General features: G+C 46.5%; 1 protein-coding gene across 1 annotated transcript in view; it reads right to left on the bottom strand.

Moving 5' to 3' along the window:
• The window catches only part of THSD4 (thrombospondin type 1 domain containing 4), a 588,944-nt gene that overhangs the window by 478,544 nt on the left and 86,865 nt on the right, over positions 1-23,535 (bottom strand). The window contains exon 4 of the mRNA XM_081227432.1: positions 21,310-21,671. Within this exon, the coding sequence (XP_081083558.1) occupies positions 21,310-21,671 (362 nt within the window). The remainder of the gene's footprint in view (positions 1-21,309; positions 21,672-23,535) is intronic.

Genomic DNA, 23,535 nt, shown 5'->3' with positions numbered 1-23,535 from the left:
GAAAAACTGAAATAACAAATGAAGGAATGGCTCAAACCATGATTGCCAAAGGAAGGAAAATCTCCCCTTCCCCTTACTATCTGTGTTTAATTTCTGGTACATGCATTATCCCTCTATGTAGCAATAAAAGTCTCATCTACTGGGTGAGACCATTCCTGATATCAAACACCGGGAGAAGACATGGGCCCTTGGAATAGAAAGGAGAATCAGACAGAGGCTGGGACTCAGCTTTATTCTCAAAAGGCGGGAAGAATTAAGAGGTCAAGGTGCTCCATGCATACCTGTCAGAGCTGGACAGCCACCAGGAAAGGCTGTCTGTCAGCTGCTTGCGACTACAGGATGGCTTCCCATCTCTTGTCTTAGTTTCCAGTACGGAGTAGAATGGGCAGAGAGAGAACCCTGCATCTGGAAGCCAGGCTGATTATATTTCTTTATACTCTTTATGTTGATTTCCCTCGTGTCTTCCCTTCAAGCTCAGTCAGGTCTCCGTGAGAGGTCCAGCCTCTCTCAGCTGTGCTAACATGAACCACACATGGGCCCCAGCATCCAATGGAGCAACAGCCCCTGGGACCAGCCTGCAAGGACCCCTAGGAGCCTAAACCTGACAGCCAGGGGCTGGGCAGTGAGGTCAGGCGCCCCTGCTCAAGTGGAAAGTCTCCTTGCATGGCTTTATCTCGGAGGTTCCAGGTTTTACAGCATTTAGAGAGGCGCATCCCTTGCAGCAAGCTTGAGCTATCTGAGTTGAATTTAAGGTAAAAAGAAGTCAATCCTTCCATAGAGAAGATGGGAAGGAGGTTTGCGAGATGGAATATTACTGATTACTGGAGATGGCTCACAGAACCAGGGGTGGGTGGAAGTTCCTGTACTAGATGCTGTTGAGAAAATCTAAGATCCTGTTGAATCTTACTATATCTAATGAATAATCCCCATATGATTTATTTTTTATTAATTTTTATTGGAGTATAGTTGCTTTACAATGTTGTGTTTGTTTCTGCTGTACGGTAAAGTGAATCAGTTATACATATACATATATCCATGGAAGCAACCTAAATATCCTTCGACAGAGGAATGGATAAAGATGTTGTACATATATACAATGGAATATTACTCAGCCATGAAATGGAACGAAATAATGCCATTTGCAGTGACATGGATGGGCCTAGAGATTGTCATACAGAGTGAAGTAAGTCAGAAAGAGAAAGACAAATATCGTATAATATTGCTTATATGTGGAATCTAGAAAAATGGTACAGATGAACTTACTTGCAAAGCAGAAACAGAGTCACAGATGTAGAAAACAAATCTCCATATGATTTAAAGGGATCCTTTAATCCACATTTGCACCTTGCACTGTTTTTACATATCAAAACTAAACTCTTCCCAAGCCAATGTTTGGGGGCAAATTTACCTGGCCAGTCTTACCATCGAAGACAGGTCTTAGGAAATGAGAAGCTAAAATCACAGTTTCCTAGTTACAGATGCAGGGATGCTGCATCTGAGGGTTGCCTCTACACCAGCCTCCAAAATGTGCACATTCTTCCTCCCTTTCTCTTCTCACTGAGAAAACAAGGCATTTCCACTCAGCACTCTAAGCTTGGAGAGAGGGGAGGAAGATGTGATTTGCAATTACTATCAAGTGAAATGCATTTCCCAAAATCCATTAGTATGACCAAAAGCATTTTTTTAAGGTTTATTTATTTATTTATTTATTATTTTTGGCTGCGTTGGGTCTTCATTGCTGCACGCGGGCTTTCTCTAGTTGCAGCAAGTGGGGCTTTCTCTTTGTTGCTCTATGCGCGCAGGCTCAGTAGTTATGACTTGCGGGCTCTAGGGCACAGGCTCAGTAGTTGTGGTGCATGGGCTCAGTTGCTCCGCGGCATGTGGGATCTTCTTGGACCAGGGCTCAAACTCGTGTCCCCTGCGTTGGCAGGCGGATTCTTAACCACTGCGTCACCAGGGAAGTCCCAGCATTTTTTTTTTTTATTGAAGGATAGTTGATTTACAATGTTGTCTTAGTTTCTGATGTGCAGCAAAGTGATTCAGATATAGATATAGATATAGATAGATATGTATACATATATTCTTTTCCACTATAGGTTATTATAAAATATAGAATATAGTTCCCTGTGCTATACAAGGTCCTTGTTGTTTATATGTTTTATATATAGTAGTGCATATCTGTTAATCCCAAACTCCTAATTTATCCCCAAATGCATTTTTAAAGAGGTTTTAATAGACATTTTCAAAGATACTGGGCAGCAGCAATCATAACTAGGAATTATCTTTTCAGGCGGTTATAGAGATACAAAGAGATGTGAGCTCAGGAGTCCTCAGTGCAGCCCTCTTGAACTGGCAGGACACCTGAAACAACCCTCACAGGACAACGTTTTGAGAAATTCGCCAGTACATTTCTCCCTCTCAGCAGTCCCTTCTCTCTCCTCTCAGTGCTTCTAGAATGACCTTGATGATTATAGCACCAGAGAAGAGAAGACCTAAAGGTCAGCAGGAGAAAAGAAGTTTCTTTAGAATTTGAAAAGCTGAACTTTGTCTGGCAAGAACCAAAGTCTGAGGCATAGAAAGCAGAGGTGTAGTATATACCACAGAATATGAAGAAGATGCTATGACTTTGGAATTACCTTCTCAAACCTAAGGAAATGAAGAGTTTGGCTAGCAGACAGAGGAAGAAGCAACTGAGAGGCAGTAACCAAAGGTTAGGCCAGAATACTCTGCCTGGTGTGGGGAGTAATAGAAGCTTCAGATTTGTTTAGGAGCCCGAGAACAGAAGGGACCTGCAAGTTTTGTGGGGAAGCCGGTGTCCAACATGGCGCCTGATGTGGGAGGACTTGGGAGGGAGGGGCCCACCTGAGCACTGGTAGGTCATCCCAGAGGGGTCTTTGTGGTCCTAGGAAGGACCCAGGGCACATGGCCCTCACTGACTACAGCACATGTGGAGACCTCAGCAACAGTTACTGCAAAGGATGGGAGGCAGTCAGGGAAGTGGAGCAGCAACAAAGACTGCAGAGAAGTCTCTCATCTGGGGACCCAGGTCGCCCCCAGGGAAAACGGTAGCATTTGAGGAAGGGGGAGAATCCTGAATGAACTGAGTATAAACTCCCAAACTGATCATGTTTAACATTACATGTCAAATCATCTGAGTGTCCTGGAGTTGGCAGTTTTCCTGCAACAGCAGAAACAGAGACTCATGAACCAAACCTAGTTGTAGAAAAATAAATTGCATTTTGCATATCTGAGTTGTGACTGTAAATCTGACACTCAACCTAAACATCCTTAAACAGGAGAATAATGAGCTAGGCAAATAAGGTAAATGTCAGAGTACATACTGGAGTTCAATGAAGCTATTTAAAAGAATGAGGCAGATGCGTATATACTGATGCAGGATGGTCTCCAAAGTACAGGGAAATGAAAAAGAACAAGACACAGAAGACACTAAGCATTCATGCTCCCCATTTGTGTTTAAAAAGAAAAGAGAAAAAAATGTATACAATATATCATAGATATACTGGATACATTTCTGAACTGATACAAATGAAATTTTAGGCAATGATTTCCTCTGGGAAGCAGACTCAACAGGGTGGAGTTGAAGCAGATTCTTTTGTCATTTCTTATCCTTTCCTACTATCGTAAAAAATATATATATGTATTTTTTGTCTTCTGCACATTTTCTATGTATGAAAGTGATGTCAAAAAGAATAACACTAAACTGTTTTCCACTGAATTTTTAAAAAATTTACGGATTTAGCTGTTTACGGATGTGGGGAAGATCATAAGAAACAAACGCAGAAATCCCCAGTCAGAACTCTCCTTAAAGGTTTTGTCTGCTGTATACACAACATCACAAAGAGAATACAAGTCAGCAAACTTAATACTTAAATACGCAGACATTTCAATTGGACACAAAATACCCACTTATAAAGAAGCTGTAATCCCCAAAGACTGAAGGGACAGAAATAGTTAGGGGAGAAAATTTTCTTCTGAAATGTCACTGTCAATAACTGAAAAGTCATATACTCCCAGAAGATTTTACATCAACAAAGGCCATCACCAGCCTTGTGCCCAGCTTCTTTGGAGTCTGGCTGTGCTTGGGCAACATAGCCTAGGTAAGGAATAGCACTGGCTCTGTGACATCCAATCCAGTATTTATAGTGATGACAAACACCCAGTGCATATTCCCAGGTTGTCTACAGCATCCCATCCGTGAGGTACCCAAGTCAGGGTCAGGAACCTCAGGCACTTTTGACTTCTCTTTCCACCAGATTTGTTTTCATAAACACAGCCTTGGTCATTACCCTCTGTTTCAAAAAACACTCATGGCTCATCTCTGCCTAGAAAATAAAGTTCAAACATAGATGGTTTTAAGGCACATTTGGTTTGATGCCACGTCAAGTCCTTCATCATCTGGTCTCAGTCTCTCTTCCCAAATTCAACTCCAGTCTTCATCCTCTCCCCCGTCTCCTGCCGCCAACCCTACACTTCCCAGGCATAAAGGATCACTCATCATTTGCCAAACACACTGAGCTCTTGTGCCTCTAAGGGCCAGCCTGGAATTCTACTCTACCTACCGACTTCTGAACTGGTACAGCCTTCCAGGCCCAAAATAAACATCAGCGCCTGTATGCTCCCCCCAAGTGGTCCCCACACAGTTAGTGCTCTCTGCTGTCTGCACACCCCTCTGCCATGGCATTAACACTGTATCTTGGTAACGTTGTTAAGTAAAAGGTCTGGCTTCCCCACAAGTCTTCTAGTCTTTGGGGGCAAGGCTTGTCAGCTTCTTATTCCTGTGTGTGTAATCCGTGAAACTAGCAGCGGGTCTGACCCAGAGGCACTCTGGGAATGTTTGTTGAAATAGCACCTGTTAGAGACCATGGCTTAATTGCTCGGCATTTCTTACCAGTGGGTCAGTAAAGGTTACCTCTATGGATCAATTAGTAGAGATATAAAGGCTCTAAGTTCCAATAAGCAAGAAGTCAAGGCAGCCCCACACTTCTGGGTGGGAAGTAAAGGGAGCTGGTGAAATTAAAAATCAGTAGCCAGTGGCCACCTAGAGAGACCTTAATGCTCAAATTCGAGGGGAGGAAGAATGGAAGGGAACGGCAGCTGAAGAGCAGAAACATGCGTTCACCAGGGGGCCTCGTGATCCAAGGCAAGCTGGAGGGAAAGGAGTCTGCAGCTCAAAGCTGGAAAGAGAGCCCTGTGTTCCTAAAACTCGCCCTGTTCCATTGTGATCACCTGCCAAAGGGAGAAAGGATAGAATGTGCTAAGTTCAAAGAGGCTGTGAGCAAATGGTTTAGGTTGAGTGCATATGTCTTCTTAGAAGTTCAGAAGACTGAAAGTCCTGCCAGAGCTGTTCCAGGCAATAAATTCTCTGGTGTCTCCAGAAGATAAGAGGCAAAAATCTGACCACTTAGGGAAGTAAAAATTAAGATGAGGAAAACAAAAGCTTTCCTGATTGTCTGTCTACCGGGCGGTACACATTGTCACACGCATTAGCTGGTTTAACCACATCTGCTCCCCGGAAAGTATTCAAGGTCTGGATCTAAAGACCAGTGTAAGAATCAGCTGATAGGTTTGCTCTGAACCTTCAGGGAAGAAGGATCTCAAAGGCTTATACATGGTTATGGTGGCGGGGAGAGGCAGGAGGGAGAGAGGGAGGAAGGACACAGGGGCAAGTGACGAATGATTCAAGAAGCAAGCAATCTAGCAAAGAAAGCAGAAAGGAGAGACTCTGAGTTTAAAAGGCCCTCTTTGCACCAGGAAGCCAAGCCTCAAGGCCCTATCCTCAGTGACCCAACCCAACTGCTGGCCTCCCAGAAGGCAAGGACCACAGCGCTGTCCCCGCACACACCCCCAAATACAAAACAGCCTTCAGAACGGACCCAGTTCTTCTGGGGCAAGGATCCCAGGAGATGAATTAGACTTTGACGTAGATCTTGCCATCAGGCTCCTTCCCCTTGTCTAAAGGATGGAGTTTGAAAGCCAGCCAAGTATCCCTGAGAACAAGTCACCACAGTGCTCACGGGTGCCACTGTGCATCTGAGTGATCCTGGGTTTCCAGGACTGATCTTCAGGTGCCTTGTGCAGTGTGGGCCCCAAGGGGTGGAATAAGGGCCATTGAGGGGGTGTTGATGAAATAATGAAGGTAAAGGGTCTAGCCTTTGTGGATGCTCCATAAACTGTGGTTACCATGACAGCTGCACTGTCCCCAAGGAGAGAGACACACAGCCTACAACCTTGACACACGAAGGTCACTGCAGAGGCAGACAGCCAAATGGGGGCTGAGAGGTACAGCGCTGGCTTTGCATGAAAGAACAGTAAATGCATTCATTTCTCCAGCGTAACTGAGAGGAGCCCTCTTGGGAATCAAACCTGTTGCTGGTGTGTGTTGTGATCTGAACCTGAGCGGCCCTGCATGACTCAGGGGCTTAGGGGAAACCAAATGAGATTGGAGTGGGGCATGGTGCCTGGCCAGGCAGGTGCCAAGCAAACGTGAGCTCCTAACCCCTCTCCCCTGGGGACTCTCAAACAGTGCTCTCTGCCCCAGAGGCTGACCCCCCAGCAGGTTGAAGCAAACTGAAGAACTATTTTCTGTAAGTTCTGCTGAATTTATTAATGGAACAGTAATAATGATGATAATGCAACTTACATTTCTTGAGCATCTTTTATGTGAAAGGCCCATGGAGGAAGCAATGGTATTTCTCTCATATTCTGAATGTCTCCCCAATCTGAGCTTTTACACATACCACTTTCTGTGTACCCACTTGCCATATATCACTTCATTTTTTCTTTATTATAAATAGGAAATATTTCAATTATAACGGTCGGGTGTGAAAAATGATGCATAACTTTCTTCTTTGTGTTAGAGGAAGTTTTTTAGGTACAAGTCTGTCACCCTCAGTTAATTCAAGGAAAAAGGGATTTGTCCTAGATGTTACTCCATCCCCCAAAATGGCACTGTGTACTTAAATAAATTCAGTATTCAGATCACAGTAATTTATTGAACACCTGCCAAATGTTTTATGCATGTTATCCATTTAACCCTGCAAACAGTGAAGTGGGTCATTATTCCTATTTTATACCTAAGGAAACTGAGTCTAAAAAATATTAAACAACTTTCCAAGCTAGAAAGTCTGTGTGAATGGATATAACTGAGATATTAACAAATATTACTGAATGAATGAATGGTAAGCTCTTAAGGAGCTTAAACAGCTGCAGTGGAGCACAGCTTATAAATAACAAATGCCACTCACAAAGGATTACAGGGAAGGACTGTTTGGAATGAGCATTTATTGGAAAACAGGGTGGGGGGAATTACTGTTTCCCTCCAAATCCAGAAAGAAAACATTTTCAGCACTAGCCCATGTGTTCTAATCACCAAGGAAAAGGAAATCTTAGCTAACTGCTGCTGGATCCACAAGGCCCACGGAGGACTAAATGCTTCTCTAGGAAAAAGATTCATGAGGGAAAAAAGAAAATAATACATGCCTGGAAGTCAGACTGTAAAGAGGAAAAGGAAGTCCCTGGGGCAAGGTCTGATCTTGACCTAGGCCTGATGTAGGAGGCATTAAGCCAAGAAATAAGTCTAGGGGACAGGAAGAGAGAACAACACAGTGATTAAAAGCAGAGGCTTAGAGCCAAACTCTGGTTCAAATCCCTGTTCTACAACCTACTAGCTCTGGGCCCCAAGGCTCATCACTTCATCTAAGTGCAGAGTTCTTCTCGTATTTAAAAAAAAAAAAAAAAAAGGATAATATGGATTACTTTACGCGTGAAGAGTTCTTAGAGGTTTAGCTCAAAGCCTTCAACATGGTGCATTAGTTTCCTGTAGCTGCCGTACAGACTACCACAAACTTGGTGGCTTAAAACAGCAGAAATTTATTCTCTCATAGTTCTGAAGGCCAGAAGTTCAAAATCAGTATCAATGGACTGAAATGAAGTTGTTGTCAGGGCTGTGCTCCCTCAGGAGGCTCTAGGGGAGACTCTTATTTTCTTGCCTCTTCCAGCTTCTGGTGGCTGCCAGCATTCCTTGGCTTGTGGCCCCGTCACTCCAATTTTCAAGAACAGCTCCTTCAAATCTCTCTCTCTTCTGTCTTCATATCCCCTTCTCCTCTGTGTGTCTGGATGTCAGATCTCTCTCTGCCTGTCTCTGTTTTTTTTTTTTTTTTTTTTTGCAGTACACAGGCCTCTCACTGTTGTGGCCTCTCCCGTTGCGGAGCACAGGCTCCGGACACGCAGGCTCAGCGGCCATGGCTCACGGGCCCAGCCGCTCCGCGGCATGTGGGATCTTCCCAGACCGGGGCACGAACCCGTGTCCCCTGCATCGGCAGGCGGACTCTCAACCACTGTGCCACCAGGGAAGCCATCTGCCTTTCTCTTCTAATGACGCTCATGGTTGCATTTAGGGCCTACACCTGTATAATGTAGGATAATCTCCCCATCTCAAGATCCTTCATTACATCTGCAAAGTCTTTTTTTTTTTTTTTTTTTTTTTTTAAGGTAAGTTAACATTTTCAGGCTCCAGGGAACAGGACTTGATACCTTTGGGTGGGTGGTGGGGGGTTTGTCACTCAGCCTGTTACACACAGTAAACCCTCAATAAACATCCGTTGTGGCTGCCCTTGTTACTATTAACAGAGATGAGCTAAAAGAATGATATGCCCAGGAAAGGGTCTATGGATGGATGAGAAAGTGAGGACTCAAAAAGCCCTTGAGGTGCTGTTAGTACTTTGTCATGAAAACCAACAGTGAGGCCACAGCTTTTGTACCCCAAACTCTCTCACAGGTAAATTACCTGGATCCACATTATAGGCTCGGAGTAGGAAGAGTGGGGAGGCTGGGGTCAGGCGACACTGCACTCAGATCCACTCCGCCCCTTACAGGAGCAGGATGCTGGGGACTTTTCTACCTCAGCTCAGTGTTCTCAACTGCAAGATGGGCTGCTTAAGGCTCAAATACACATGCGACTGATGTGGCACATAGCAGGTGCTATAAAAATGGTTGTCTTGGGCTTCCCTGGTGGCGCAGTAGTTAAGAGTCCGCCTGCCGATGCAGGGGACACGGGTTCGTGCCCCGGTCCGGGAAGATCCCGCATGCCGTGGAGCGGCTGGGCCCGTGGGCCATGGCCGCTGGGCCTGCGCGTCCGGAGCCTGTGCTCCGCAACGGGAGAGGCCACGGCAGTGAGAGGCCCGCGTACCAAAAAAAAAAAAAAAAAAAAAGGTTGTCTTCACTACTACTGAATTAGCAACGTGTGCAGGGAGGGGGTGAGTAAAGGAGATGACGGTAACCCCACACATACAGGATGTGTCCCCCCACCATCCTTACACGAAGGCATCTCTGACTGCCACCAGGCATGCATCCAAGGAGAAGCCCTAGGGGTCCGAGATGCAAGGTGGAGATCCCCTTTTGGGGACACACATATTGTTGTCTGGCTTTTTCCAGAGCCCATCAACTCTCTTCTGGAACCCGGAGTTATTTGGAGGAGGTTCAATGCAGCATTCTTATGGCAAATGTGATCTTTGTTCTGATAACTAATGAAACACTTCTGACACTTCATGAAATGCCACAAGAAAGGAAAAAGGGCTCTTTGGAGCCTTGTCTGCGAGCAGAGTCGCTCACGCTTAAAATCTGGCTCCAACCTTTCCTAACCTATAGGCAGAAGTGTACACACCAGTGAGCCCGGCTCTGCTGCAAATGCTGAGGTTTCAGATTTAGAAACCGAAGCATATTAAATCACCATTTATCTGGTTAGCATCAACAGGTAACTTCTTGTCAAACAGTTCAGGGACTAAGTAGAAATCCTGCTTCAAAAGAAGGTAAAGAAACAAAACTTTCCTTGCAGGCAGAAAACAAACAACAAAAACACAGAGTATGCATTTCAAACAGATGTACCTGCTTTCTCTGCTAACTGCCCAGGATCACCAGGGAGGTTTTCCAAGGAGAAACACAGACAATGCCAAAGCTTTCCCTTCTCTTGCCCTGTGGTTTCTTGCCTGTATGTAACAAGACTCCCTAGGTTTCGACGGAGGGTCAAGAAAATGGCATGTGGCCTCGTGAAGTTTAATTAACAGCAAAATTTGCTATCCAACATCATGAAGGGGTCCACTTGGCTCCAGGGCCCCTCAGGACAGAAATAACATATTGCTCCAGAGTTATTAATGATGAAATGGAAATGGCCTCCAAGAAAGTGGGCAGGAAAGGAGGAGCTAAAAAAACAAATGATTCCTACCCACAAGCCAGAGACGGTTCCCTGGGGAGGTGGGGAAGGATGGGACAGCCTGTGACCTAGGCCTGATCCTGTCTGTCCTGTTTCAAAATGAAAGGACCTTTCAAGCAAAAACACACACACGCACGCACATACATACACTACATGCATACACACACACACGCATGTACACGCATAGGCTAGAAATTACAGAAAAAGACTCAAGGCTCTAAAACCCAAAGGTGATCTGGTCAATGATAATAAAATAATCAAGCCATGTTGGTTTTGAACAGTGTCTTATATTTTAAAAGTACTTGTACAGCTGTTACCTCATCTGACCCTCTCAGCAGGCCTCTATGGAAGACAGAGGACAAATAATTATCCAGATTTTATAGATTAGATTGATTCCCAAAGGTCATCCAGCTAGCAAATCATGGCCATGAGACAGGAAGTGGGGTCTAATGACTCCCAGCCCAGGGCTTTTCCAAGGTAAGAACTGCCAGTGCTTCCAACAGAAAAGGGCCAAAGCCCAGGGGGAGACCAAGAAGAGGAGGTCAGACATACGGACAGCACTTTTAAGAAAAGCTCATGTGATGGGGCAGAAGTCTGAACAGAGGGTTACGATGTGGATGCATCTAGAGAGGAAAAAAGCCGTCGCATTCCAGAGCGTGTTGGAAAACAGGTCTGAGAGCTGTGTCTCCCAGCCACCGTCTTTCCATCACTCGGGATGGCAGAAGGGTGGTGGGAGCATTTAAAAGAGCAATCGGACCTCACTAACACATCAATATCAGGCAACAAACAACCTAATCCAAAAATGGGCAGAAGACCTAAATAGACATTTCTCCAAAGAAGATATACAGATTGCCAACAAACACATGAAAGGATGCTCAACATCATTAATCATTAGAGAAATGCAAATCAAAACTACAATGAGATATCATCTCACACCAGTCAGAATGGCCATCATCAAAAAATCTAGAAACAACAAATGCTGGAGAGGGTGTGGAGAAAAGGGAACACTCTCGCACTGCTGGTGGGAATGTGAACTGGTACAGCCACTATGGAGAACAGTATGGAGGTTCCTTAAAAAACTACAAATAGAACTACCATATGACCCAGCAATCCCACTACTGGGCATATACCCTGAGAAAACCATAACTCAAAAAGAGTCATGTACCAAAATGTTCATTGCAGCCCTATTTACAATAGCCAGGAGATGGAAACAACCTAAGTGTCCATCATCGGATGAATGGATAAAGAAGATGTGGCATATATATACAATGGAATATTACTCAGCCATAAAAAGAAACGAAATTGAGCTATCTGTAATGAGGTGGATGGACCTAGAGTCTGTCATACAGAGTGAAGTAAGTCAGAAAGAGAAAGACAAATACCGTATGCTCACACATATATATGAATTTAAGAAAAAAAAATGTCATGAAGAACCTAGGGGTAAGACAGGAATAAAGGCACAGACCTACTAGAGAATGGACTTGAGGATATGGGGAGGGGGAAGGGTAAGCTGTGACAAAGTGAGAGAGTGGCATGGACATATACACACTACCAAACGTAAAATAGATAGCTAGTGGGAAGCAGCCGCGTAGCACAGGGAGATCAGCCCGGTGCTTTGTGACCACCTAGAGGGGTGGGATAGGGAGGGTGGGAGGGAGGGAGATGCAAGAGGGAAGAGATATGGGAACATATGTATATGTATAATTGATTCACTTTGCTATAAAGCAGAAACTAACACACCATTGTAAAGCAATTATACTCCAATAAAGATGTAAAAAAAAAAAAATCAGGCAAGAGACCTTAATGAATGGATAAAATCCCTTTGTTTTACAAACATGTAAACTAAGGCTCAGAGAAATGAGGTGACTTCCCCAAGATCAAAGTGTTCGTGAGAGCTGGGGACTGGACCCTGGACTCTGGAATGGAATACAGAGTTCTTTATTCTACACCAGCTGCCTTGGGCGTCTATTATCTTTAACTTCATTATCACTGTCCTTGATTAGCACTGCATGTCCAAAGCAGAGCACAGAAGAGCGCAATGGGGAATGCGTGGTTTTCCCTCTTCTTTTTACTGGGAAATGGCACTGCTGAATTTCCCATAGACGATTACCAGACATGATGTGGGGAAACGGCTGGTGGTCCTGCTAGCACAGAAACTGTCCTATTACTACGGTATTCTTAAGAACCCCCCAAACGCAAGTACATTATGGTAGGCTGGATAATGCTCCCCCCTCCCCAACCCCAAGATGCCCACATCCTAATCCCTGGAACCCCGTGAATGTTACCTTAAGTAGCAAAGGGATTTTGCAGATGTGATTAAGGATTTTGAAATGAGGAGATTATCCTGGATTATCGGAGTGGGTGCCATGTAATCACAAGGGTCCTTATAAGGAGGAGATCGGGTGGATAAGAGTTAGAGAAGGTGAGAGGACAGAGGCATGAGGGTGGAGTGATGGGAGGAAAAGCCCTCGGGCCAGGGAAGGCAGGCCGACTCCACAAGCTGGAAAAGGGAAGGAAACAAATCCTCCCCTGAAGCCCCGAGAAGGAACATAGCCCTACCGACACTGTGATTTTAGACTTCCAGACTGTAAGAGAATAAAGCTGGGCTGTTTTTTTTTTTTTTTTTTTTGGCTGTATGTGGGCCTCTCACTGTTGTGGCCTCTCCCCTTGTGGAGCACAGGCTCCGGACGCCAGGCTCAGCGGCCATGGCTCACGGGCCCAGCCGCTCCACAGCATGTGGGATCTTCCCGAACCGGGGCACGAACCCGTGTCCCCTGCATCGGCAGGCGGACTCTCAACCACTGCGCCACCAGGGAAGCCCAGCTGGGCTGTTTTAAGCCACCAAATTTGTGGTCAGTGTTACAGCATCAATAGGAAACTAAAACACCTACTGCAAAACTAGAGGATCAAGTCCAAGCTCCCAGGCAGTAAACCCCAGCTTCATGAGCTTTCCTGAGACGGGGCTGGGGGAGGAGGGTAGCAGAGCCAAATACTTGTAAAATCACAAGGGCATTAAGAAGAGATTTAGACCAACTATACAATGGAGACATCATCTTGCTTTAAGATGAAAAAGTGTTGGTTATCCATGTTTACGGGGTCTGCCTCTCTCGAAGAAATTCTATTTCAATCCCCTTAGGACTGCTTGATAATCCCTCCTTGGAAAGGAGCCTGTGGACTTTCCTGGTCTCGCTTGCACACGCTTTCATATACAGCCTGTGCTCCAGCCCCATCAGACCATTTAGAACTTCCAGAACATGACAGGCTCACCATGCCTCCAGGGGTCAGCCCTCGCAGTTTGATTTTTTGGGGAATGCCCTCCTCTCTGCTAAAATCCTTCTTCTTCAGAGCTCAGCTCAGTCATCACTGCTTCCGTGAAGCCTTCTCTGGCTCCCTCCTCCTTCCCCTCCCTTCCTTCCTCACACCCTGAGCATCTCTCTTAGGAGAGCACTTGGTCTTGTAAATGTCTGTTTGCTTGTCTTCCTCTCCCACCCCGCCAGCATGCACTCCTTGAGGACAAGGAGACTTTCTTGTTCCTCTTGTGTCACCGAACCGCTGCCATCTCCCATCCATATCAAGTACTCCCCAGGTCTTTCCCCCCTGAGTAATACGAACTCACCCTGCAAGGAAGGACTTCCACCAACCAAGTCATCTGAATTCCCCAAGAATTAGCTCCACCTCTGTGTTCCCACAGCCCTCTGCTCACCCCACAGGTAGAATACTCACTACACTGCATTCTGGTGGTTACCCCTGAGCTGTTTCCTTATTAGGCATGGAGGTCCTTGAAAACCACACCTCCTTCACCTGTCTATCCCTTCTGTGTTTAGCACAGGGCCTGGGTCACAGCAAATACACAAGGAACGGTGACTGAATTAAAATGAAAACTAAACACAACAACGTAATGCCCAGGTCATCTCTATTAATTAAGCCCTGGGATCCAGAGGCAGCCTTTAAAAGCAAATACCTTCATGTGAAAGTTTTGCATGGCCAGCTGTTGACTGTGCCTAGTTGGTATTTCTCCTGGGATCCCACACAGACTTTGGAGTTCATGGTGAAGATGGTTTCAGTGTTACTACATCTATATCTATATCTATATCATCTATATCTATGTCCATGTTATATATGGGGTAAATATTGGAGAAAATTTTTGTTTTTCATCTCAAACAGAGAAGTATTAGTTTACCGAACTTAGCTTAATTCGTGAGTGTTACCTTTAACTTTGAAAACGGCTCTCTAGAAGGGCAAGTCTGAGATGAACATGGTAAGTACAGATGGGTTTAAACCCTGATTCTCTTGCCTTCCTTCTGTGTGACCCTGAACTTGACATTTTCTCTTCGACCCTCGAGTTTGTCTACCACAAATGGAACAATATAAGTCTGCCACACAAAACTGGGATGAAGATATGATAAAATGCCACATATAAAACGCCTGCCAATGTGCCTGGCATGTGGAAGGCATTCTGACACCTTTACTGAGGGCTTATGAGTAGCCCCTGCACTATGCTAAACACTTTGTATGAATTATCCAATTCACAGCAACCCAACAAAGCAGGTGTGTTATTATCATCATCAGGGAAAAGTTAAGCGATGTCAGCAGGACACACAGCAAGCAAGGGGCAGAACTGGGCAGAGAACCCAGACCCGTCAACAGCAGAGCTGAGCTCTTCACCGGCATGCAATCTGCAGCCTCTCAGGATGGGTTAGCTCCCGTTGCCCCCTGTCATCAGAAGGTCTGGTTAAAAGACCGACAACAAATAAAGACCAATATTTTAAAGAAAAAAAAAATAACTGAGAACTGACCACAAACTGCTGCTGAGCGCAGTCTGCACAGCCTGGGCAACAGAATGGCTGATCCAGCCAGACTACCTCCCAAAGGAAACTTCACTCTACTTGCTCGGAGGCTCTGGGAAGCCTACCCTCTACAACCTCTTTCTCACACCTGAGGGATATGACACACTCCACCCAATGGAAACAATGGCCATGATTTTCACAGCTGTGAATTCTCAGCCCCAGGCTCCTACAATGGTCTCCAGTAGATGACAGTTTTCGACTTGGCAATGCCCACTGGGGGAGGGCGTTCCCCATCTGGAACATCTCTGGATTAAAGCCATCAAGCATCCCATTCCCCAGATTCCCCAGCTGGTTCACACGCATCATGATCAGGAAAACTGGCTCACGAGGAAGCCCACGGGGAGGAATGTCTGCCTGTTAGCGGGCTCTCTGGCAACGAAAGCGCTGACAAAGGTACCTGAAGTGGTCCTCAAAGAGTAGTGGACGCTGCTCTCATCTCCTGTCTTTGTGGAAGCTGAATGAAACTGGCCAGCAGGTATTTACAACAGGTTCTGTAAGCTTATGTACTTGAACTCCGGGCAGCAGGACCTCTCTTTGGGTGCCACTGTCACTAGACATTTCGGGAATGGGAAATCTGTTTGGTTTTGCTGTTACAAAAGGGAAGGTCCTACCATAGCAGGGGCTCCTTGGGCCTCCCTCCAGTCTGCGGGTACCCTTTTCCAGAAATCGAGGGGGAAGCCTCTCCTACTGAGGAGTGTCTTTAATATCACAGGTGTGAGTTCCTGCACTGCTGCCCGACTCACCTAAATGCCTCCCCCGCCCACCCCTCTCCCTTTAGCCATCCCAGGGACACAGCCTTGGACATGGAGAGAGGTAGGACTTGGTGCAATCCTTCTGGAATCTGCTGGCCAAGACCTGCAGGCTGCAGTCCCCCAGGCCTGAGCCTCCCCAGGCTGCCACTGCTCTGACGAAATCCCAGGGAAGGCCACCATTGTGGAGGCCTTTTCCGAGCAGGCTACATCAGGCAAGGGCATAGGGAAGGGTCCCCAGGCCCTGGGATCCTGGCTGCACCCAGGCTGTGCTGCCCAGAGTCCTGCCCTCCTGGACTAGTCCTCAGTTCCCGACTCCCTGTCTTCCTCTGTGGTCCTAGTTCTCCACCTGATCCTCCCTGCAGAATAAGAGTTCTAACGGGAACTCTCCAACGCGCTACCGCTCAGCCTCTAAATTTATAATGGCATTAAAGCTACAATTTACTGAGCACCTACTATGGACCAGACAATATATTACTTCATTTAATTACTCAACAATCCTATATGATAGATAGTATTATTATCCTTATTTGAAAGATGAAGCCCCTGAGGTTCGGAGAGCTTAAATAACTTTAGGATCCTTGGGAGAGCTCCAATCAGTACTGACATGATTTCTAAGGTTTTGTAGAGTGTGAATGTGCGTGTTTTAATGAGCCAAAAGTCTGATGTGGGAGCAAGTGGACTCAAGAAGTTTCCAGATCTATTCCAGCCAAGTAAATTCTATTTATTCGTCAAGGTTAGGTTCAAATCCTACCTGTTCTGTGCAGTGTTCCCTGACTGTTCCATCCCACAAAGATTTCCCATCTTCCTGAACTCTGGCCACATGTCTACTGTTTTCTGACCCTTGCAGTGTTTTGTGAGTTTGCCACTTATCCACTACCTCATTGTCAAGGACAAGGACCATGGCTTCCAATTTTTTTTTTTTTTTGCGGTTCGCGGGCCTCTCACTGTTGTGGCCTCTCCCGTTGCGGAGCACAGTCTCCGGACGCGCAGGCTCAGCGGCCATGGCTCACGGGCCCAGCCGCTCTGCGGTATGTGGGATCTTCCCGGACCGGGGCACGAACCTGTGTCCCCTGCATCGGCAGGCGGACTCTCAACCACTGCCCCACCAGGGAAGCCCCCAATTTTTTTTTGAACTGCCCTAGTACCCAGGACTAGATGCAAAGATTTCCCTGGGTAAGAGAGCTGAACAATGCAAGGAAGAGATGCAGCTCATTTTAAACCTTGACTACCAAATCCCATACACTTTTCAAGACGTGTCTCAAGCTATCCAACCTCCGAGCAGCTTTTCTGGACCACAGCTGCTGGAAGCGAGCAGCCTCACTTTCAAAATACCCACTTCAAAAATACTCATTTCAGAGAAAAGAACTTTAGTGCTGGACTCTGACAGACCTACTTTGAACCCTGGTTCTGTTGCTTCTGAAGTGGGTGATCTTGAGTGAGTCACTTCATTCCTCCGAGTCTGCTTCCTCATCTGTAAAATGTGAATATCCGCATCGGCCTCATAGGGCTGTGTGAACTGTAAATGTTACAGTGCATTTGACATAGTGCCTGTATATGAGAATGATCCAAAATGGTAGCCATTATCATTACGGTTACTATTTCAGCCCACTGCCTTATCTGGAAGGCATTTACACACATGCCTTTTCCAACCTTCTAGAGCAGTGGTTCTCAAACTCTGGAGCATATCAGAATCATTTAAAATAAAGCTACCCAGGTCACAGTACAAATCTACAGAGCAGAATCCCCATCAGGCAGGGGAGATAGTGGAGACTGGGCAACTCTACTTTTAACAAGCCTCCCCACCCCACTGCAAGTAATTCTGATACATTCTTGCCAAACTTGGAAAATTCTGCTGGACAAGACTGATTCCCAAATTACTTTCCACAGAACCTTGAAGTTCCAAAGAGATACTTCCAGATCAATGGCTCCCAACCTTGGCTGGACTGGAATTATATAAATCTTCAAGCACAACCCTTAGAGAACCAGATGTTCACCTGGGACGTGACCAGGGTGTCAAGACTTCTAAAAGATGGGCAAAGGATTCTGATGGTCAACCAAGGTTGAAAACCATTGCTGCATTTGGATCTAGATCCTGGGTTTCCATAGCAATGCCTCTGAGGCTTCCACCAGAGCAGCTCAGCTTCTGTCTGTGTGACAGACTGAGCCTCTTCCTAAGGCTGATTTTGCAGAAAGGACTCTTATGCTTCAAAAAATAGTTAAGTTTGCCAACAGTTGCTCTAGCCTGTCAGTAAGAGCCTGGAGGATCCCTCACCTGGTTTTTATACCTTTGTGTCTGTCCAGGGCCTTACAACATAGTAGATGCTTAATAAATATTTGTTAGAAGGTTGAATTATTTTGTTTTATTTGTTATCTGGCTCCAATTAGGTTTTCAGTTGCCTAGTATAACAACGTAACAGTTTCTTAAACATATAAGCTCCCGATAGCCTTCGCCTCAAATCTCAAACCTGAAACAGAGAGTGGGGCAGACAGCCATCCAGAGAACACACTGACATTTCTTCTGGGGTCACATAAACTATGCAAGTTCCTAATGACTAATAAATATAAGCAAATGTGATTTTCATCAGCCAGGAAGAGCTCGACATTTGTCAGCAGTGCAGGTCTTCCAGGCTAATATTTGGAGTGTTTCATCTAAAACTGTCAAATTACAAGAGCATGATAGAAACTTGTAAGAACTTCATAGTAAACAGTAACTGGCCCCTTGTCAATAAGTTAAAAGAAAAAAAAAATTCCTGCTGCCAAAACACATGGGCTGGAATGTCTGCAGCCCAGGCCTGCAGCCAACTTGAGCCTGTTCCCTAGGCAGCTCTCCTAGGTTGGTTCTCAACCACAGAGGCTGGAAGAGAAGTCCCTAGTACTCCAGGGATCTGGGAATCAGCAGCACCTTCAAATTTCAGCTTTCCCATGGCTCTAGGAATCTGAGCAGTCATTTAACCTCTTAGGGCCTTAGAGCCTCATGTGTAACAATACTTCATTAGGTCCTTAGAGCCTCATGTGTAACAATACTTCATTAGGTCCTTAGAGCCAGGACTGCCTGGGTTCCAATCCTAACTCTTCGCAGACTAGCTGTGTGGCCTTGGGCAAGTTACTCCCCTTCTCTGGGCCTCTGTTTCCTCACCTCTAAAATGCGGATGATATTAGCATCTATCTCACAGGGTTGTCAGTGCAAAGGGACAAGAACAGTGCCTGGTACAGAACAGGCATTCAATAAACTTTAGCTGTTATAAATCTGCAATTCTGAAACCAAAAGTTTTGAAAACCAAGTTTTTGTCTTTCCTTTCCTTAATATTTATTTTTTTAAATTTATTTATTTTCCTTATCTTTTTGGCTGTGTCAGGTCTTAGTTGCGGCACACGGGGTCCTCGTTGAGGCACGCAGGATCTTTCCTTACAGCATGCGGTCTCTTCGTTGCAGATTCGGGCTTCTCTCTAGTTGCAGCGTGCAGGCTTTCTCTCTCTAGTTGTGGCGCACCAGCTCCAGGGCGTGTGGGCTCTGTAGTTTGCAACACACAGGCTCTCTAGTTGAGGCGCAGGAGCTCAATAGTTGTGGCGCGTGGGCTTAGTTGCCCGCAGCATGTGGGATCTTAGAGCCCCGACCAGAGATCAAACCCGCGTCCCCTGCATTAGAAGGCGGATTCTTTACCACTGGACCACCGGGGACGTCCCTTGTCTTTCCTTTTCTTGTTACATTTTTCTCAGTTTGGTGGCAAAACTAATTGGGCAGCAAACCTGACCTTAACAGACACAAAGCTTTTTATGGTCTTTTATTTTATCCTAGCTGATGTGAACATTCGTATGTTTCACTGCAGCAGTAATAATGTGTTTGATGATGGGATGCTGCCCATGCCACGGAAGGAATGTCATTCACATGTGAAATATGCCCTAACAATACCTTTCTAAACTCTGAACAGTTCTGAATTCTAAAATGCACTGGCCATACGCATTTCAGATAAGGGACTGGGGAGCTATGTTATTATGGGGTTGTGGTCAGGATGAAGAGAGAAAACACATGTCAAACCCTTGGCTTTAGAAGTAGCAGCCCCTCAGTCCCAGAGTGACGTTGGGGGGTCCTCGGGTCTATACGCAGGAAGAGAGAACGAAGGAATCATCCTCTCCCAGGTGGTCTCTCTTTTATTCTCCCACTGACATGCCATGCCAGTCCTCAGAACTCTCCCTTCTATCAACTCAGATTTGATTTATCATTCAGAATTCGGCCAAAGCACTTTCTCTGTGAAATGATCCTCTCTCTCCAAACTCCCAATGACCAGGTCAAGAGAGTGTGTGTGGCTGGCGAGGGTGGATGGGTTGCACCTCCTCTCCACCTCCAGGTGGCTGGCGAGGGTGGATGGGTTGCACCTCCTCTCCACCTCCAGGTGGCTGGCAGCTGAGAAGGATTCAGGCAGCGTTAGCCACAGTGGGGAAGGGGGGCCATCGGTGCTAATGTCTGAACTGCAAGGCCGCCCACCGGATATGTTCGTGCCCTGCTTGGGATGGGCATTAACTTGGCTTAGCCACTAAATTATGTATTTCTTAAGCACAGCAAGCACAGCTTACACTTTTTGTTCTTCCTGTAAATGTTTGTTGTTATTGTTACTGCTTTCATATGAATATTCTCTCAGAATCTATCATGGACTTCGGGCGCACAACAAATACTGCTGAATGGATGCTGAATAATCTGTCAATGTTGGTTGATTAATTCACTGACAAGCTCTTCCCAGCCTCTATATTCCTACCTTTCCATGGGCACTGTCTACTTTGGCATATTTATGCTAACCTAGCCACCCGAGGCTTTTGAGAGCTAAACAACTATTCTGATGCCAGTATGCCATTTCTGGAGTTCATATTTTATTAAGACTACAAAAAATGTCCAGGTCTTTAATTAGACACATCCTCAAAGTTGTGTGTTCACTCAAAATACTTTGGAGAAACTTTGTAGAAAAGTTCATAGAAGCCTGAAACCTACAGCCTGGGAGCAAGTTAGACTCCAGACACTTAACTTGTTCAAGGATTCCAAACTCATGTCAGCTCTTGGGTTAAAAGGCCCCTTGTTTTGTGTCCTCAGCTCAAATCCACACATCCTGCGGCCAGGAATCTCCCTGTCCCCCAGCACTAGGGGAGCACAAGGACAGATGTCTCCCGGCTCCAGGTAGCTCTTTCTTTCAACCCTCCGCGGGGCCTCCCTAAGGTTGAGCCTAAGGGCATTCTGAAACTCAGCTTCACTTTGAAGGCAATTCAGAATCACAGAGGGGGTGGGAGTGGCCTCAACGCTTTAAACGGCTGCAAAATAAATCAAAGGATGGAAGGAGATCTGTGGAGCCGAGAATTCCTCCCCCTCTGGCAGAAGCAAGGCATTAACCGCGCAATCTAGGATGAAGAGCAGCGCGCGCGGCACATCCGGGCAGGGTCAGGGACAGGGATAGTGGCGGGTGGGCGGGCGGGCGCGCGGGGGCCGGGAGGGCCTGTACCTTCTCTCCGCTGTGGGTTCGCGGCCCCGGGCCTGCGGGTGCCGGCTGCCTCGCTGCGCCGGACCCTGGCGGCTGGAGTTGAGGCTGGCGGGGGCGCGTGGCTCCTCGCGGCTCCGGTGCAGCGGCACCGACGTACGCACGGCTGACACCACGTGGCCTGCGAAGGCGCGCGCGGGGGCTGCGGGCGGCGGTGCGCCGCGTGCGCGGTACGAGCCGGGCAGGCAGGGTCGCGTCTGCTCCATCACGCCGCCGCTGCAGCTGCGCGAGCAGGCGGACCAGGGGCCCCAGGCGCCCCACACGCCCGGGGCGCCGCCGCCGCCGTCCTCGGGAGCGCCCTCGGCCACCGCCATCCGCTGCGGGACCTGTGGAGACAAGAGGCCGGTTAGGGGACCGCAATATCCGCTCCTGCTTCATTCGCAGAGGCTCTGGATAACCCGAAAGGCTTATCCATTAGGCACAAGTTGGCACAGGGCCTGTGTTAAAATCTGAGAAACAAAATAGAATCCAGCCTGGGTTATACTCGTCTTCATACAGACGCAGACGCAGTCATAAAATAGAATGAATGAGTATATATAGCGTATGTGTATACATATAGATACATATATATGTGTGCGTGTGTGTATATATATATATACACACACACATATACATATATTTTAATAAAGGAAGGGACACACAAAGGCCGGAGTGCATAGGGCTCAGCAAAATTGTATGTGGTCCTGGCTTTGGGGGCCATGGCCTTGGAGAGCTCAGTGTGGTGCCCTCACCTCCTAACTGAGGCTTACCCCTCTGGTCCTTAGGGTCCAGGCTAGAAGGACAGGGCTTCCCTTAAGCCTCTGAGGAGGCCACGTCCCAGTGTCTCCATGCAGTAAAGGCAACACAACTCCAGGGTTTAGAGTCCCTGCTCTAGAACCAGATGCCTGAAGTCACACCCCTGCCACCTCTTCTATTAGTGTGACTGGGAGGTTTCTGAAGCGCTCTGTGTTCTAAAGAGGGATGGTACCTACCTATTTCACAGGGCTGTAAGGAGATTTAAGTCAGGATGTCCACGTGCAAAGCAGACAGCTGGCACTAAACACATACTTGTTAAACCCATAATGATAACCTTTCCTGCTTCCAAGATGAATCAGGAGATTTAAAACGTCAGAAAGTTTTAAAGTTCTATCCCGAGGGTGACTCTACACCCCCATTCACTTAACTGGTCATTTCACAGAGATCTACCATGCCAAGCAGGTTGCTAAGCGTGGGTACACTGTGTTCCTTCATGATGCAGACAGGCTCTGAGCACCAGGTATATACCAGTGTTGAGCTAGGTCCTGAGGACAAGGAGAAAAGCACCCCAGGTTGCACGAATAGCCTGGCCCAGTAGCAAAGAGCTTTATGTAGCTAGGACAAGCCTAGGGAGGCTCCCCCGGGGGGACTGGCTGCCTGTCTCCGTGGGGTGGGGCTTGAGAAGTCCTCAGAGAAGGAATCATGGTAAAAGAGCTGTAATTATTCAGGCACCCACTTGGTGCCAGATAACGCGTGTAATTTCTAGTCCTCACAGCAGCCCTGGTTACAACCATTCTCACCTTTCAGAGATGAGGTTTCCCACCTGAGATTCACAGACCTGTGACCTACCCTAGTCATGTGGCTGCAGCAGAGTTTGGACTCAAGTCTCCCCAGCCTCCAATACCTGCAGCTCCAGCACTGCCTGCTCTCCCCCCAGCAGACAGCTGCTCTTGGATCCTTCCCCTGGAATGTCCTTCCTACCCTTGGGACACCGAGTAACACTATGACTTTCCTTAAAAAATGTGGGTTTTTCCAAATATCGTATATTAACGCATATATGTGGAATCTAGAAAAATGGTACAGATGAACCGGTTTGCAAGGCAGAAATAGAGACAGAGATATAGAGAACAAAGGTATGGACACCAAGGGGGGAAAGTGGCAGGGGGTAGAGGGGGAGTGGTGATGGGACGAATTGGGAGATTGAGATTGACATATATACACCAATATGTATAAAATAGATAACTAATAAGAACCTGCTGTATAAAAATAAAATAAAATTCAAAAAAAAATGTGGGTTTTTCAGTGAACCTCAGGCTTCCATCTGACATGCATAATTGCCTCCAGATTACCTTGGCTTTTTTTTTTTTTTTTTTAGATATTGGGATTCATCCGCATTGTTTGGTCCAAGAGCTTGAAGACCTTTCACAGTTACACTCCTCTGTCCCCACGATACCC

This window comes from Mesoplodon bidens (assembly GCF_964165515.1).
Source record: "Mesoplodon bidens genome assembly, chromosome: 3".
NCBI lineage: Eukaryota > Metazoa > Chordata > Mammalia > Artiodactyla > Ziphiidae > Mesoplodon > Mesoplodon bidens.
Note: the sequence above shows the minus strand (reverse complement) of the source record. Positions and strands in the feature narration are given on the sequence as shown.